The sequence below is a fragment of the Dermacentor albipictus genome, chromosome 6 (assembly GCF_038994185.2).
Source record: "Dermacentor albipictus isolate Rhodes 1998 colony chromosome 6, USDA_Dalb.pri_finalv2, whole genome shotgun sequence".
Taxonomy (NCBI): domain Eukaryota; kingdom Metazoa; phylum Arthropoda; class Arachnida; order Ixodida; family Ixodidae; genus Dermacentor; species Dermacentor albipictus.
Genome location: NC_091826.1, coordinates 112,314,058 through 112,327,772, shown reverse-complemented (window position 1 = coordinate 112,327,772; position 13,715 = coordinate 112,314,058). Strand labels below are relative to the sequence as shown.

At 45.7% G+C, this 13,715-nt stretch overlaps 1 protein-coding gene across 3 annotated transcripts in view; it reads left to right on the top strand.

Annotated features, from left to right (window-relative positions):
* LOC135913310 (protein NEDD1-like) overlaps positions 1-13,715 on the top strand; it is a 98,151-nt gene that overhangs the window by 46,317 nt on the left and 38,119 nt on the right. For all 3 annotated transcript variants that reach the window (XM_065445904.2, XM_070541261.1, XM_070541262.1), the window contains exon 8: positions 2,946-2,990. In XM_065445904.2, the coding sequence (XP_065301976.1) occupies positions 2,946-2,990 (45 nt within the window). The remainder of the gene's footprint in view (positions 1-2,945; positions 2,991-13,715) is intronic.

Below are 13,715 nucleotides of genomic sequence, written 5' to 3'. Positions count from 1 at the left end.
GCTGCAGTAGCTGCAGTATCTTCGCTACATAGCACACTACAGCTACATGCAAGTGTAGTGCGTATGCACAGCATTTGCTTTGTGCACAACAGGGCTTGAGTGCGTGCTCATGTTTATATGCTCCATTCTGGTTATGCTACATGGTGTGGACTGGCTTTGTCCTGCACAATGGATAGTAGTTGGATAGTAGCTTGACCAATGGATAAGTCTAATCCAATTTGTGCATTCTGAAGCGCTACCTATAGTTCAATACGAAGCAAAGTCTGCCAAGGCATCTAAGGAGTGGCCATGATTAAGTGCACACTAGCAAGCGTGTGTGTGGCCTGACCTTAAGTTTCGCATGTTTTGAGGCTTGTTGAGCATTCAAAACTAGTCTAAATTAGCAAGACTCGACGGCTACGTCACAGCAGGGTGGCCAGAATTTAATCCCTTGTGGGTGGCTGTGGCTGAGCATGGATAGACAATAATCGGTTTCTTCTGGAAGTACGTAATTCTTATCGAAATTCGAAAGCAGATTCTCACTTATTTCTGCCTGTTTGTTAAAACTTCGTCGATATACACAATAACACTAGGAAGAAGCACACTGAGCCAAACACCTTTCTTGATTGATGTCAGCGATTGGCCAATAGCAGATGCGTATGGGAATATGCTATATTACAAAATGAGCATCCAGAAGAGAGTAGGGAGCAGGCTTCTGTCGAAAAGAGCATTTGAATGAAAGGTGACGTGCTTGGCTTGTGAGCTCCACACGCTGCACGCAAGTGCACAACTTGGCTGATATGTTCGCTGCAGTGTATGCTATCTGCGAGATGTTTTTTCATCAAGCCTAAGAGGTGGTTCAGGACCGCTTTAAGAACTGACCAGTCCCCAACATCAACAATATCTGCATTCTAGGTCTTCACCTACAACAAGGCAAAGGAGGTGTCACCACCATTTATCATCTCACACAAACAGTTCCTCAAGACATAAGCATGGATGGTGGAGTGATGTCTCGACACATCGGCCTCAAAGAAGCAGATGTGTTTCAGCTCATCCATGCCCTTATCAGCTGAGTGGCCTACGTAACACCCTACCTCTCACTCGCCCCATGGTAGTCTAACAAGGTCGCCGTCCTTATTAAGAAACCTTACAAACGGGCCTTAGGACTCTCTCCACATATGGCCACCCTTTGCCTAGAGGCTCTGGGTATCCATAACAGCGCATGAAAAATTGAAGCACATGTCATCAGTCCGAGGGAACTACTGGCTTTTACCACACCGGTCCGCCGAGTCCTACAGAAACGGAGCTGTCCAGTCTACCAACCTTGCCATACGTACAATTCGAACCTCTTGGCACACCCCTTCTGGACATGAACACAGTGGGCTTCTTTGATTCGTTGTCCCCAACTGTCTAGGACAGCCAGAGATGCTGCGAACACAATGCTCATTGGCAGTCCCAGATCACCTCTGCAGTGATCTGGGACTGCCAGGGAAGGATAATCGGAAGCCCACTATGGACCCCTGGACACAAGTCCCTTTGCGAAAAAGTGTGCCTATGCTGTAGCTAGGGCCCGTGCCTTCTGGGCATCGCATGGTCATATTACTACAAAGTGGAATCCATACCACTACAATACAGCACCATAAAAGAACACTACAGACTCGCGCGACGAACCTACCCATCTCTACACAAGTCTCTCACGCCGGAAGAGGCTGTGGTATGGTGACAGCTTCGAACGCTCATGTCCTCACTTCGGTCTTTACCATGCCATACGCCCTACACTTTACTCTTACAAATGTCCGCACTGCAAAGAATATGCCTCATTATACCGCACCACTTGGGCATGTACCTACGCAGCACACACCTCCAATTACCAACCTCATGCACGAATGGTGGGAGGTCGTGTCGTCCATGTTTAACTCATGTGACCAGCACAGCACAGCCGCAGGAGTCGAGACTGCAAGATTCTTGGCCTAGACCCTCTCCCCCGCTAGTGCAAGTAACAAGAAGCCTTATTGCGTTTTCAATTTCTTTTACTGAATAAAGTTTGTTCCTCCTCCCACTCATTGATTCAGCAGCGCCCATCGGCATGTTCCATTAGTTACAGTTCGGCTAGCTGGCATTGGTGAATAGAAGATGCAATGATTGCCCTTTTGTTTGCTTTCATTACTGTCTTGATGTTCCTTTGTCCAAAGAGCATGCTTAAGACCTCACAAGCTTCATTTAATTCAAGAAAATATCTTGAAACTGTCGTGTCTGTTTGCTGGAGATACTAGCTGGGAGTTGGGGAGAGTGCCATTCAACAGCTGACGCTGTCTTTCATATGTACTTTACTAGGGGTCACATGAACCTGCTAGGATATTCAAGACTCTGCCCATGTTTTTTTTGCTTGGATTCTACAGTTTACAGCAAAGCTCTCAATGGGAGTTCCACAGCTTTTCTCATCAAATGAAGGCTGGCATGCGGTGGTGTGCTTAGTATCAATAATGCAACTGCGTCATAACCTTGAAGTTTTGCTTCGAAATTTGATTATCAATGGTTATAAAATAGGTTACCTTGCGTATGCCTCACACAAATACACCTTCTTTGTGTTTTTTTTAGCTAGTAGTCTGTTATTTTTCTTCCATGCGAGATGCTTTGCTGGTGCCATGTTGGTCAGCTGGCAGCTTTTACGGCTGCAGTGGCAAAGGGCAGCCAGCATAGCAGTCTGCTTGGGATTCCTGAAGCAGCTGTATGACCAGAGTGTTGGTGAGAATGTGCAGGCATCGTTGGTGATGGATCATAAGAACAGCCAGCAAACTGCCCTTGTGCTTTCGAAGGCTGTGAGAACTCGGGTATACTGCTTCACTGTCCACAATGTATATTCTGCTGTGATTAGCATACATCTGCAAAGGATTTTCTGCTGTTTTTTGTTCAACAGTAATAAGCATGCAAGCTTTGACACAGCTTTCCTGTGCCGCATCTTTCAGATGCGGAGGCTGCTGGTGATCTTGTGATGGCTTCGACACCAAATGGTGAGTGGTCAAGAAAAACTTGTGGTTTGGCATGCATTTTTTATCATTTCCAGCGAACTCTGCTTATACAGACATTTTCTTGAGTTTGGAAAAGGGGGACAGGTCCTCTGGGAAAGAGATTAGCAATTGTGACCGGAGCAGAAAAATTAGTCTGCTTGACACTGCAGCTTGCAAACACATGGATAATTGAGATTGCCAGGACATTTCCACTTTTCACTTTTTGTTGATTACTGTGAGGCCATATTGGAGCTTTCCATTTGGAATTACTTTTCTTTGCTTTTGAATTGTAGTCTCCTTACATGATTAAGATTATGCTTGAACATATTTATTGCCTTTGACAGCAGTTGTCCGCCTCCCCCATGCCACATACCTAGGAAAGTGACACTTCCGCTATTTGTGTGCACCACACACTAAATTTTTCCGCTCTGGTCATCTATCCTTCTTTTTTTTTCTTTTTTTTTCTGGACAACTGAAGTTCTAGGAAACCATAGAATAATGCAGATGCCACAGCTATTGCATTTCAATTCACAACGTGACGACACAGGGCGTTTGTTGTTTTGTCCTTCATTGATCCTGTTGCTGTACTGTTGTTCTGGTAATGTTGTTCAACCAAGTAGTCCGACTTTGCACTCTTGTGCAGTCGTTTTCTGGTGACAGTGGCCACACTTAAAGCTGGGTGGAAGACGGAAATGCTACGCATGTGCCATGATTTCAACGTATGTTGAACCTGGTGGATTCAGAATTCGGAGCCTTTTGCAGTGATGCGTCTCGTATCCCAAAGGTTGCTGTGGGATCTGGAAAAAAACAAAAAAAAAACGGCAAACTAGTAGCAAAGGGTGTAATAAAGTGAGTATAAACCTCTTAGTACAGTCAAATTTCGGTAATTTGACGGTGGTTAGTTCAGTGTGCTTTTCACATTCGACCATATTCGAAGGCCTCAAGAGGCATTCATAAATGTTCAGGGAATATTAATTTGGAAGCATGTTTGATTTGCATTGAATTACAGGTATAATTGACAGCATTTTATGACACTGGATGTAGTCTAAGATAAAAGCAAAACAGGTTCTTTAATCTTTGTGCACTCTTTGTTCTGCAGTGCTGCTAAAATTGTTAAAATTTCTTTTGACGTACATTTGGCTGCCCTCCTGGTATATTGACGCAAAGGTAGTTGAAGGCGAGTACTTGTTTGTCAACTTTTGGTGGTTGAAACCTCAGTGTCTATCTGACGGGAATGCAAGTTGACCACATGTTCAAAATTGGTGTGCACTAATCAACATCCACAAATTTGGTTATGAAAGTTGTGGGAACTCGTGCCCCTTGAGGCGCCACCAACACAGTACCTGTGCCAATAGCCCAGTGGCTATGGCGGGCTCAATACCACAGGTGGCAGTCAAATTTCGTGGGGCGAAATGTGAGAACACTTGTGCACTTAGGTTCAGGTCCATTTTAGAGAAACCCAGGTGACCAAAATATAATCTGGGGTTCCTGACTACGGTGTGCCTTGTGTATGCGCATCTATCGCGCCCCCGAATTTAATGTGCACCCAATTTTTCACTAGACTGCAGTAAACAATAGTGTGCCTTAATGTAACGTGCCCCCGATTTATAAAAGAAAATTTACCTTCACAAAAAATGGATTTTCTTTTAGTGAGCTTTCATAATATAAGTGATGTGCACTCTTTGCCATTTGCACATCTTGGCCAAAGGTGCCAAACATGGCGGCAGTATTCTTGAGTGACCTCTTTTATAGATGCTACTACGATCACTTTGAGATTTTATGACACTGCCAACCTTATATGCCAACCTATCAGGTGCCAAGTCACATGAAATCTCATAAAACTGAAAGTGTCTCCCAAAGTAATTGACTGGAAATACCACTGATGGTAGTCAAGCACAAAATTAACCCACTGCTACCTTCATGAAAATTTGCTGTCACCATCTTGTGATGGTGATGACACTGCGTCTTGACGCCTATGATGGTAGGCTGTTGTGAATGCTGCGGATGTGGTTTTGGTTTGGTATCCGACCTCAACAGAGATGATTGTCCGACCCATTTTCTAGAAAAAAAGATGCATGTTAGGTTCGGGTAAATACTGTAATAAAGTTGTTTTGGTATGTTCGCATTTTGGCCCCAGATTTTGTTTACATTTTCTTTATCAACAACAAAAGAAAGACATGCGACACCATAGTAAATGTTGTCTTAAATGCTTTCTAAGGCCGTTCATTTTTTTTTATAAGTGTAAAGTGGTTCAATCTCCTTTGCATGACCGTGCATGCGATCGACAACAGGCAATGCCAAGTGGCCTTTTAAACTTCATAGAGGGAGCATGTACAGAAGCAGAGTGGACAGTGTATATTGTCACATAGTAGCGACGGGGAAGAAAGCAGCAAAACTGTGGATTAAGAAACTAGTGTTTTATTGGGCTAACCTGTGCCCTCCACAATAGGCCACACTCAAAGTACAACGGTAGCGGCGAACACAGTCGGCAATCCTCGAAAGTCTGATCACGGGTCAAGCGCCTCAGCTTTTATACATGAGTCATTGAATGTTCCAGAGTAATCGCTGGTGCCTGCATGTCTTCCAGTAAGTACTACACCATTCGCGTCACGCATACAAGCAGATTACACAACGTTCAGTGACAACAGACAGCCGATAGAACCATTGATAACATTTGAGAAACTCCCGATACATGCAGGCGGGGGTTCCTGCCGTAAACCAGCTTAATGCCGTAAACCAGCATTGTTGCTTGCACCACCGTGTTGTAAGCGAAACTTACGTACGGCAGGACGGCATCCTACGTCTTGTGCTCGATGTTAACGTACATTGCAAGTATGTTGGCGAGGGCCTTCTTCAGCCACTCCGTAAGACCATTAGTCTGTGGATGGTAAGCAGTAGACTTCCTGTGGCTTGCTCTGGCTGTATTGCAAAATAGCTTGGGTGAGCTCTGCAGGGAAGGCCACTCCTCTGTCGGCGATGAAGACTTCTGGGGCATCCTGTTGCAGCAGGATGTTCTCGACGAAGAATTTAGCGACATCTGCCACACTACCTTTTGTCAGAGCTTTCGTTTCGGCGTAGCAGGTAAGGTAGTCGGTAGCCATGACGATCCCCTAGTTTCCAAATGTTGAGGTCGGAAAGGCCTCTAACAAATCCATCTCTATCTGCTGAAATGGTTGGCAAGGAGGCTTGATCTGCTGTAGTAACACCGCTGGCCTTGACGATGCTATCTTGCATCTCTGGCAGTCTTGGCATGTCTCGACGGAATGGGCGACGTTGTCAGTCCGGTGCAGCCAATAGTACTTCTGTTGTATTTTTGAGAGCGTACAGGAGAATCCGAGGTGCCCTGCTGACCTATCGTTGTGCAGGGTGTGCAGGACTTCTGACCAGAGTGCTGCTGGCACAATGAGGAGGAAGTTTGCACAGACTGGGGAGAAGCTCTTTCTTACAAGGACATCAATGCCCTAGGGACAACGTCAATGTTGCCTTCCAAATACTTGAGGTTTTTTTAGCTACAGGCCTGCTCGTTGCAGTCCAGCGAAATCTTCTTTGCTTATTGTTCCTAGGAAGGTGCCGTCATTGTCCTTGTCTTGCGGCCGCGGGTCGATGGGGGCACGTGATAGGCAGTCGGTGTCAAAGTGCTTCCGTCTGGATTTGTGGACGACGATTATGTCAAATTCCTGGAGTCGCAGACTCCATTGCGCGAGGCATCTTGATCCTTTAAATTTGCCAGCCAACACAAGGCGTGGTGGTCGCTTACGACTTTAGAGGGCCTGCCATAAAGGTAAGGGCAGAATTTCGTGGTAGCCCTAATGATGGCAAGGTATTCCTTTTCCATTGTAGAATTGACTTCCACTTCTGATAGTGCATGACTGGCGCAAGCAATGACCCTTTCAAATTCATCTTTCATTTGGACTAGGATGGCGCCGAGGCCTAGGCTACTTGCATTGGTGTGGATTTCGGTGTCGGCGTCGAAGTGGGCATGCACTGGTGGTGACTGCAGGCGCTGTTCAAGCCCTTGGAAGGCTTCGGCTTGCGGCGCTTCCCATTTAGAATCGATGTGTGGTTTCGTCTGAAGCGTCTGGAATAGGCACACAAGCCAAGGAATCTGTGCACTCCCTTCCTTTCGGTGAGCCATGGGAAGTTAGTGATGGCAGCTGTCTTCTGTGGATTTGTTGAGGACGGGGCCGAAAAAACAAAAGCTCGTCGTAAGCGAAGCGGTACTTTTCCGGCTTCAGAGTGAGCCCTGATGACTTGATGGCTTCCAGTATTGTCGCAAGCCACCTAAGGCGATGGTCGAAATTTCCCGCAAAGGCGACATCATCCAAGTAAGCAAGACAGGTCTGCCACTTCAACCCTGCTAACACCGTGTCCATCACATGCTGGAATGTTGCAGGTGCTGAGAAGTACTTCAGTATGTGAGGTACGTGAAGTACGAGAAGTACTTCACATTGCAGAGCCGATCCAATGCGTCAACTATACGTGGGAGGGGGTGTACATCCTTCTTTGTGATCTTGTTCAACTGGTGATAATCGACGCAGAAACACAGGTTTCCATCCTTTTTCTTCACCAAGACCACAGGTGACGCCCATAGACTTTCCTATGGTTGGATGATGTCGTTGCACAGCATTTCGTCGACTTGTTGCCTTATAGACACTTTCACTCGTGCAATAACAGCAGCGAAAGAGCAGCCCCAAGAAACTTCCTATCATGGGCCTCATCAATCTGCTGCGCCGGAAGACAAAGCGTGTTTTTAAGTTCTTCCACTCAGTGGAAAGTCTATTTTTAAGTTTTGAGATAAGACATGTGCATTACACCTTAAGATTAATACATAAAATTTCTTGTATTACTTGCGGTAATCTTGACTTGTAAAATTGTCGTTATGTACAGAGAAAAAGTGTTGAAAATCTGCGGGCCTAGATTTTAACACACTGCTGCTACTGGATATAGTGGCCAATGCTTTTCTTGCTTGCTAGATTTAGTGGGGTACGTCAGTGAGCAAAACCAGAAGTCGTCCACGGCCTATGTTTGTAAACAGCGCAAGGGTCTATAGCTTCATGTTCTCGTGTCGAAACGAAGGGCTCTGTAGGAGTGGTCCAGCTGATTCTTCGGTTAAGTAATGCCTTGCAACGGGTATTTGTCGAATCCTCGATGAGGTCAAAAAGTTGTCTTTGTATCATCTGAAAATACTTTTGAGCTTTTGCTGCCTACTCATAAGGAGACTTAGATTTATGTCAGTCTGGTTCGGGAACTACGGTCATTGAGGTAGATGCAGCAGAACCAGAGAGGAAAATGCATTGCTAGTTTCCACAATTTCCTCGATGTATGCAATTGTTGTGCTCTTGTTAATGCCTGAACTCTGGGCTGATGCTTGTCAGTATCACTTCAGTTTGTCCTCCGTGCAGTCGAGATGTCACATAGTGACAGTGAAAAAAGCATCGAACCTGTGAATGAAGAAACTAGTGTTTTATTGGGCGAACCTGTGCTCTCAAAAACATGCTACACCCAAAGAATGATCAGGGTGTCTGCCAACTGGGAAAACCGGGAATTCTCAGGGATTTTGAGTAGTCTGGAAAAACTCGGGGAAAACTCTGGGAATTTGCGGCCTCTATCAGGGAAAATTAGCTGTAATTTTATTGAAAGGGTTGAAAGTCGCGGTAATGCTCGCTCGAGCAAAACAGGAATCGTAATGAATTGTCTTTGACGTCCTGTCGTCGGCTGCAGGAGTTGCCAGTGTATAGTCAACGACCGACTTTCCGGATTCCCGATAATTTGGACGGCTTTGCGGCACCACCACGTACATCATAGAGTCAATCTATTAGAACGTCTGAAATTTCGGAGGCAAGAACTTGTTGCCGTCCGATTTTCTGGACGTTCTGCCGTGACGCAGGTCCGAAATGGCATTAATCAAAGCCACCACTGCTGCCATTTTGATTACCTCGCCACCTGAAACAGGCGCTCTCGCACGCAGATCCGCTGGCAGCCGTAGCCACCGCTGCGGCAACGCTAGGCCTAGCTGTTTCGACGGTCGCTATGAAGCTTCTTGCCATTGGGTGCCGTGTTTTTTATTGAGAGAATTCGCTGCTTTCAGCAATGGCACTGGCTCCGCCTTTGCGATCCTCGCGATTGGCTTAGAAGCTTGCAAAGCATGGTGCGTTGCATAATGCTGGTTCCCGAAAGTCAGCTTCGCCTCTGTACAGGAATGTTACTTGGTGAAGCACATGCAAAAGTATCGCAGTGAAGCGTAACAAGCGTGGGAAGGGGCTATTGCCATGGGACACAGTATGTATTCCTTAATTATACACGTGTGCACCCCATATTTCCTGTCGCAGTACGAGCACCGATATGCCTAATACGCATATCGACAGGCCTTCAGAGCGTTTTCGAATGTGCCTGTGTCGGCTTGAGCCCTTAAGGGCAGTAAATAACATGCATTTATTTTTTTCCAACTGGCCGATTTTTCTGACGTTTTCGCGGCCCCTAAGGAGTTACAAAACTAGAACATGGACTGTGCAACTGACCAAGAAGATGCTTCAAATGGTCTGTGAGGTGAACGAGTGACGGAAGGAGTACAAGAACAGAAAGCACCTACGCATTGAGGAATGAACGGGAAAGGAAGCCTGCTGCCACCGTTTTGAAGGAGCTTGAGCTCAAGAAACAAAGTGTTGGCTGATGCCGAGTTGCAATTGTCCCTCATCCAAACTGAAATAAGCTCTTTGAAGCAGTGAAACACAACAATGAGGCGTCGTGCGCTGGCTGAGAGTATTTCAGAACTGTTGAGGTTGACTTACGAGCTGTTAAAGGAGTACTGACACAAAAAAAATCCATGTGGTTTTTTCTGCTTTAATAAGTAGTTAATGACCCAGTAATCACGGCACGAGACCTCATTTACTTCAGAGCACGACAGGTAATTATCTGCAGTCTTTTTTGTAGCGACCAGTCCAAGTTTCGGTTTCAGAGAGCAACGAAACGGTCCACCGGGAGTGTAAACAAAGTGGTCACGTGTTCGCAAAAAGCCATGACGTATGCTCTGCCGCGCAGCCAGCATGCGGCGCGACGGCACGCGAGCTTCGTGTTGCTAGTCGTCTGCTACGCCTGCACGTGGCTTGCCATGTCCTCGCCATCATTGTCATCGTCGTCCTCGTTTTCGTCGTCCAGCGGCAACGATTTCCTGCATGTGGGAGCCGCCGCCGTATTAGACGTGGCCAATCACTTTCAATTTGACCCACTGGAGAGCAGCGACTCGGATATTGTGGCCGGCGACGGCGAGCACGTGTAAAGAGAACGTGTAAAGCCGCATGGCAGCCAACGAAAATTCGTGACGTAGCCACATGACGTAGCGTTTTCTTGGCTATTTACAGACCCGGGTGATGTCAATGTCGCGAGGTGCTCTGTTTTACGGTTGGCTGCGCGCACGTACTTTAAAATTGATTTTAAATATGTTCTAAGCGATATTCGCCGCTGATATTTTACACACGATGTGTGTGTGACCCACTAAATCGATCTCACAAGTTATCTCGACTTCAAATTTTTGTGTCAGTACTCCTTCAAGAGAGAATCTCAATTGTGACAAAGTTCAGACCTCGTACCACTGAGCTTGCTATCAGTTGATAGAAATAGCTCATATTCGAAAATGTTTGCTTTTGTATGCGTCTTTTTTTATTCGTACTTCAGAACGTTCGACTTGATTTGCAATTTTTTTCGGAAATATTTTATTTGCTGTGCATTTTACTAACCCCTCCCTTCTATTCTATTCTTGAGTAACATTCAAATTGGATTAAGTCGTATTTCTTAAATTTTTTTATATGTTTACTAGAGAGTGACCGCATCGGGCAATATGGTTTCAGCTCGTCTTGACATAAAACAGTTCTGCATCACTCAGGGAATTTTGCAAAGGCCCTCAGGGAAAACCTGGAAAACTTGGGGAATTTGGAAATGTCAACTTGGTAGACATCCTGATAATAGCAGCAAACGCAATCGGCGGTTGGCAAAAATTTGATCAGCGGGTCAAGCGTGTCTGTTTTTATACGCGAGTCATCGAATGTTCCAGAGTAATTGCTGGTGCCCACGTGTCTTCCAGAAAGTACACTATTCACATCGTGCATACAGTCAGATTGCACAAGGTTCGGTGGCAGACAGTGAATAGAAGCATAGATAACATTTGTTAGATGGTGAAAAGCGGTCAGCTGAGAGAGATAAGTACACGTGTCAGTGTACTCTTTTTAGTCCATAGTAATCATGGAACTAGCTGTTGTGTCTACCCTTTTCTCTCATGCCGGGTCCAGGGTGTCTACCAACCGTGAAAACCGGGAAAACCGGGAATTCTCAGGGAATTTGAACAGTCTGGAAAAACTCAGGGAAAACTCAGGGAATTTGTGCTTCTAACAGGGAAAATTAGCTGTAACTTTAGTGAAAGGGAACGAAAGTCGTGTTAATGCTGGCTCCAGTAACAGAGGAATCGCAAAGAATCGTCATTGACGCCGTGTCATCGACACTACGTATTGCCAGAGTAGTTAACGACCGATTTTCTAGACGCCCGATTTTTCGGACATGCCCGATAATTTGCACGGTTTTACGGCACCACCGCGTACTCCATATACTCAATGTATATTGCCCTGACTACAGGTCTGAAATGGCATCAAAGCCGCCACCGCCGCTATTTTGATTATCTCGCCGCCTCGAACCAGCACTCTCGCAGGCAGATCCGCTGGCAGCCGTAACCACCACCGTGGCAACGTTAGGCCTAGCTGCTTCTATGTTCACTATTAAGCTTCTTGCCGTGCGGTGCCGTGTTTTTCATTGAAAGAATTCGCCGCTATCACCAATGGCACCGACTCCGCCTTTGTAATCCTCGCGATTGGCTTTGAAGCTCGCAGCGCACAGCGCGTTGCGTAATGCCAGTCTCCGAAAGTTAGCTTCGCCTCAGTACATTAATGTTAGGTTGTGAAGCATAACAAGCGTGGGAAGGGGGCAATTGTCACGGGACATAGTATGTATTCCTTAATTACCCATGCGTGCACCCCGTCTCCTGTCACAGTACAAGCCCTGATATGCCTAATAAGGGTACTGGCAGGCCTTCAGTGCTTTTTCAGACGTGCCTGTGGTAATTTTAGCCCTTAAAGGCAGTTAAAGGCATGCATTAATTTTTTCAGACTGGCCGTTTTTTTTTTTCAATTTTTTTTGCGGCCCCTCGGAAGTCCGAAAAATCAAATGTTGACTGTACAACTGACCAAGAGGATGTTTCAGATGATCCATGTGGTGAAAGCGTGGTAGAAGGAGGATGAGAACAGAAAGGACCGATGCACTGAGGAATTAACGGGAAAGGAAGGGTGCCGCCGCCTTTTTGAAGGAGCTTGAGCTAAAAAAACTAAGTGTTGGCTGACGCTGAGACACAGGTGTCCCTCATCCAAACCAAAATAAATTGTTTAGGCAGTGAAACCCAACACTAAGATGTTGTGTACGGGCTGAGAGTATGTCAGGACAGTTGAGGTTGACTTCCCAGCTGCTGAGAGAGAACCTTAGTTGTGACAAAGTTCAGGACCACATACAGATGAGCTTGCTATCAGTTGATCGAAATAGCTGATCTTAAATATTTACTTATGTATGCATCTCCTTTTCATTCGTATTTGAAAATGTTCGACTCAATTTGGAATGGGCTTTACCATTTCTTTCGCTGTGCATTTTACTAACACCTTCCTTCTGTTTTCTTTTTAAATAAAATAGATATTACTCCTTACTATTCAAACTGGATTAAGTCATTTTTTTGTTTCAGCATGCTTACTAGAGAGGGACAGCATCGGGCAACGTGGTGTCAGCCTGTCTTGACATAAAGCAAAGTTCTGGCTCATTCAGGGAATTTCGCAAATGTGCCGAGGGAAAACCTGGAAAACTCGGGGAATTTGGAAATGTCAACTTGGTAGACACCCTGCGGGTCTTATTTTGCACTCTTTAATCATGTCACATACTCATTGTCTTTCCCTATGTGTGTATGTTTGTCCTGCTATGATCTAATGAGTGAGGAGTGGTGTTGCTTCATGGGAAAACGACATTTCTAGTAGAGCGTTTCTTACACTCGGCTCACGTTTCATGTGCTTGGATGGCTGCACAGTATTGCATTGATTACAGCATGTTAAAACATCCACGTCTACAGTATATGAGATGGCAGCTACGCAGTTGCCTCTACTGTAAGACGGCAAAGAAACCAAGTCAACATACCCTCTTACTCCACTCAATCCTCTTCATTGTGGAGTGCCGACAGTGTTCTATGTTCTGCTGCTAGTATGAACATGGTGCACACACACAGCATGTGTGCATGTGCAACACATGCACACAAATTGTTAATACACTCGTCTGTGCAGAACAGACTGTAAACGCAGACAAAAACAGTTCCCGCTGCTGCATATGCCAGTCATCCCATGCAATTAAGGTGCTGCACATCATTCTACTAAGCGCACTCCATCTTTTTGCTGAGGCACCTAATGTATGCATGAATTTGCTGGCAGTGTGTCCCCATGTTTCATGCAAGCTAATGAGAGCATGTGTGTCGTGAGCTGTCTTTGCAGCTGCACCTCACCTTGCTTGTACACTTGGCACATTCATGCGTCATGTGGCCTGTTGAGCGATTGCAACAATGGGCAGCTGGTTTTGTTTTACCTAAGGGTGTGCATGCATGTTCTTGCCTCTGAACAACGCAGTTTGTGTGTAAGAGTTGCACGCATTGGTAATCCCTTT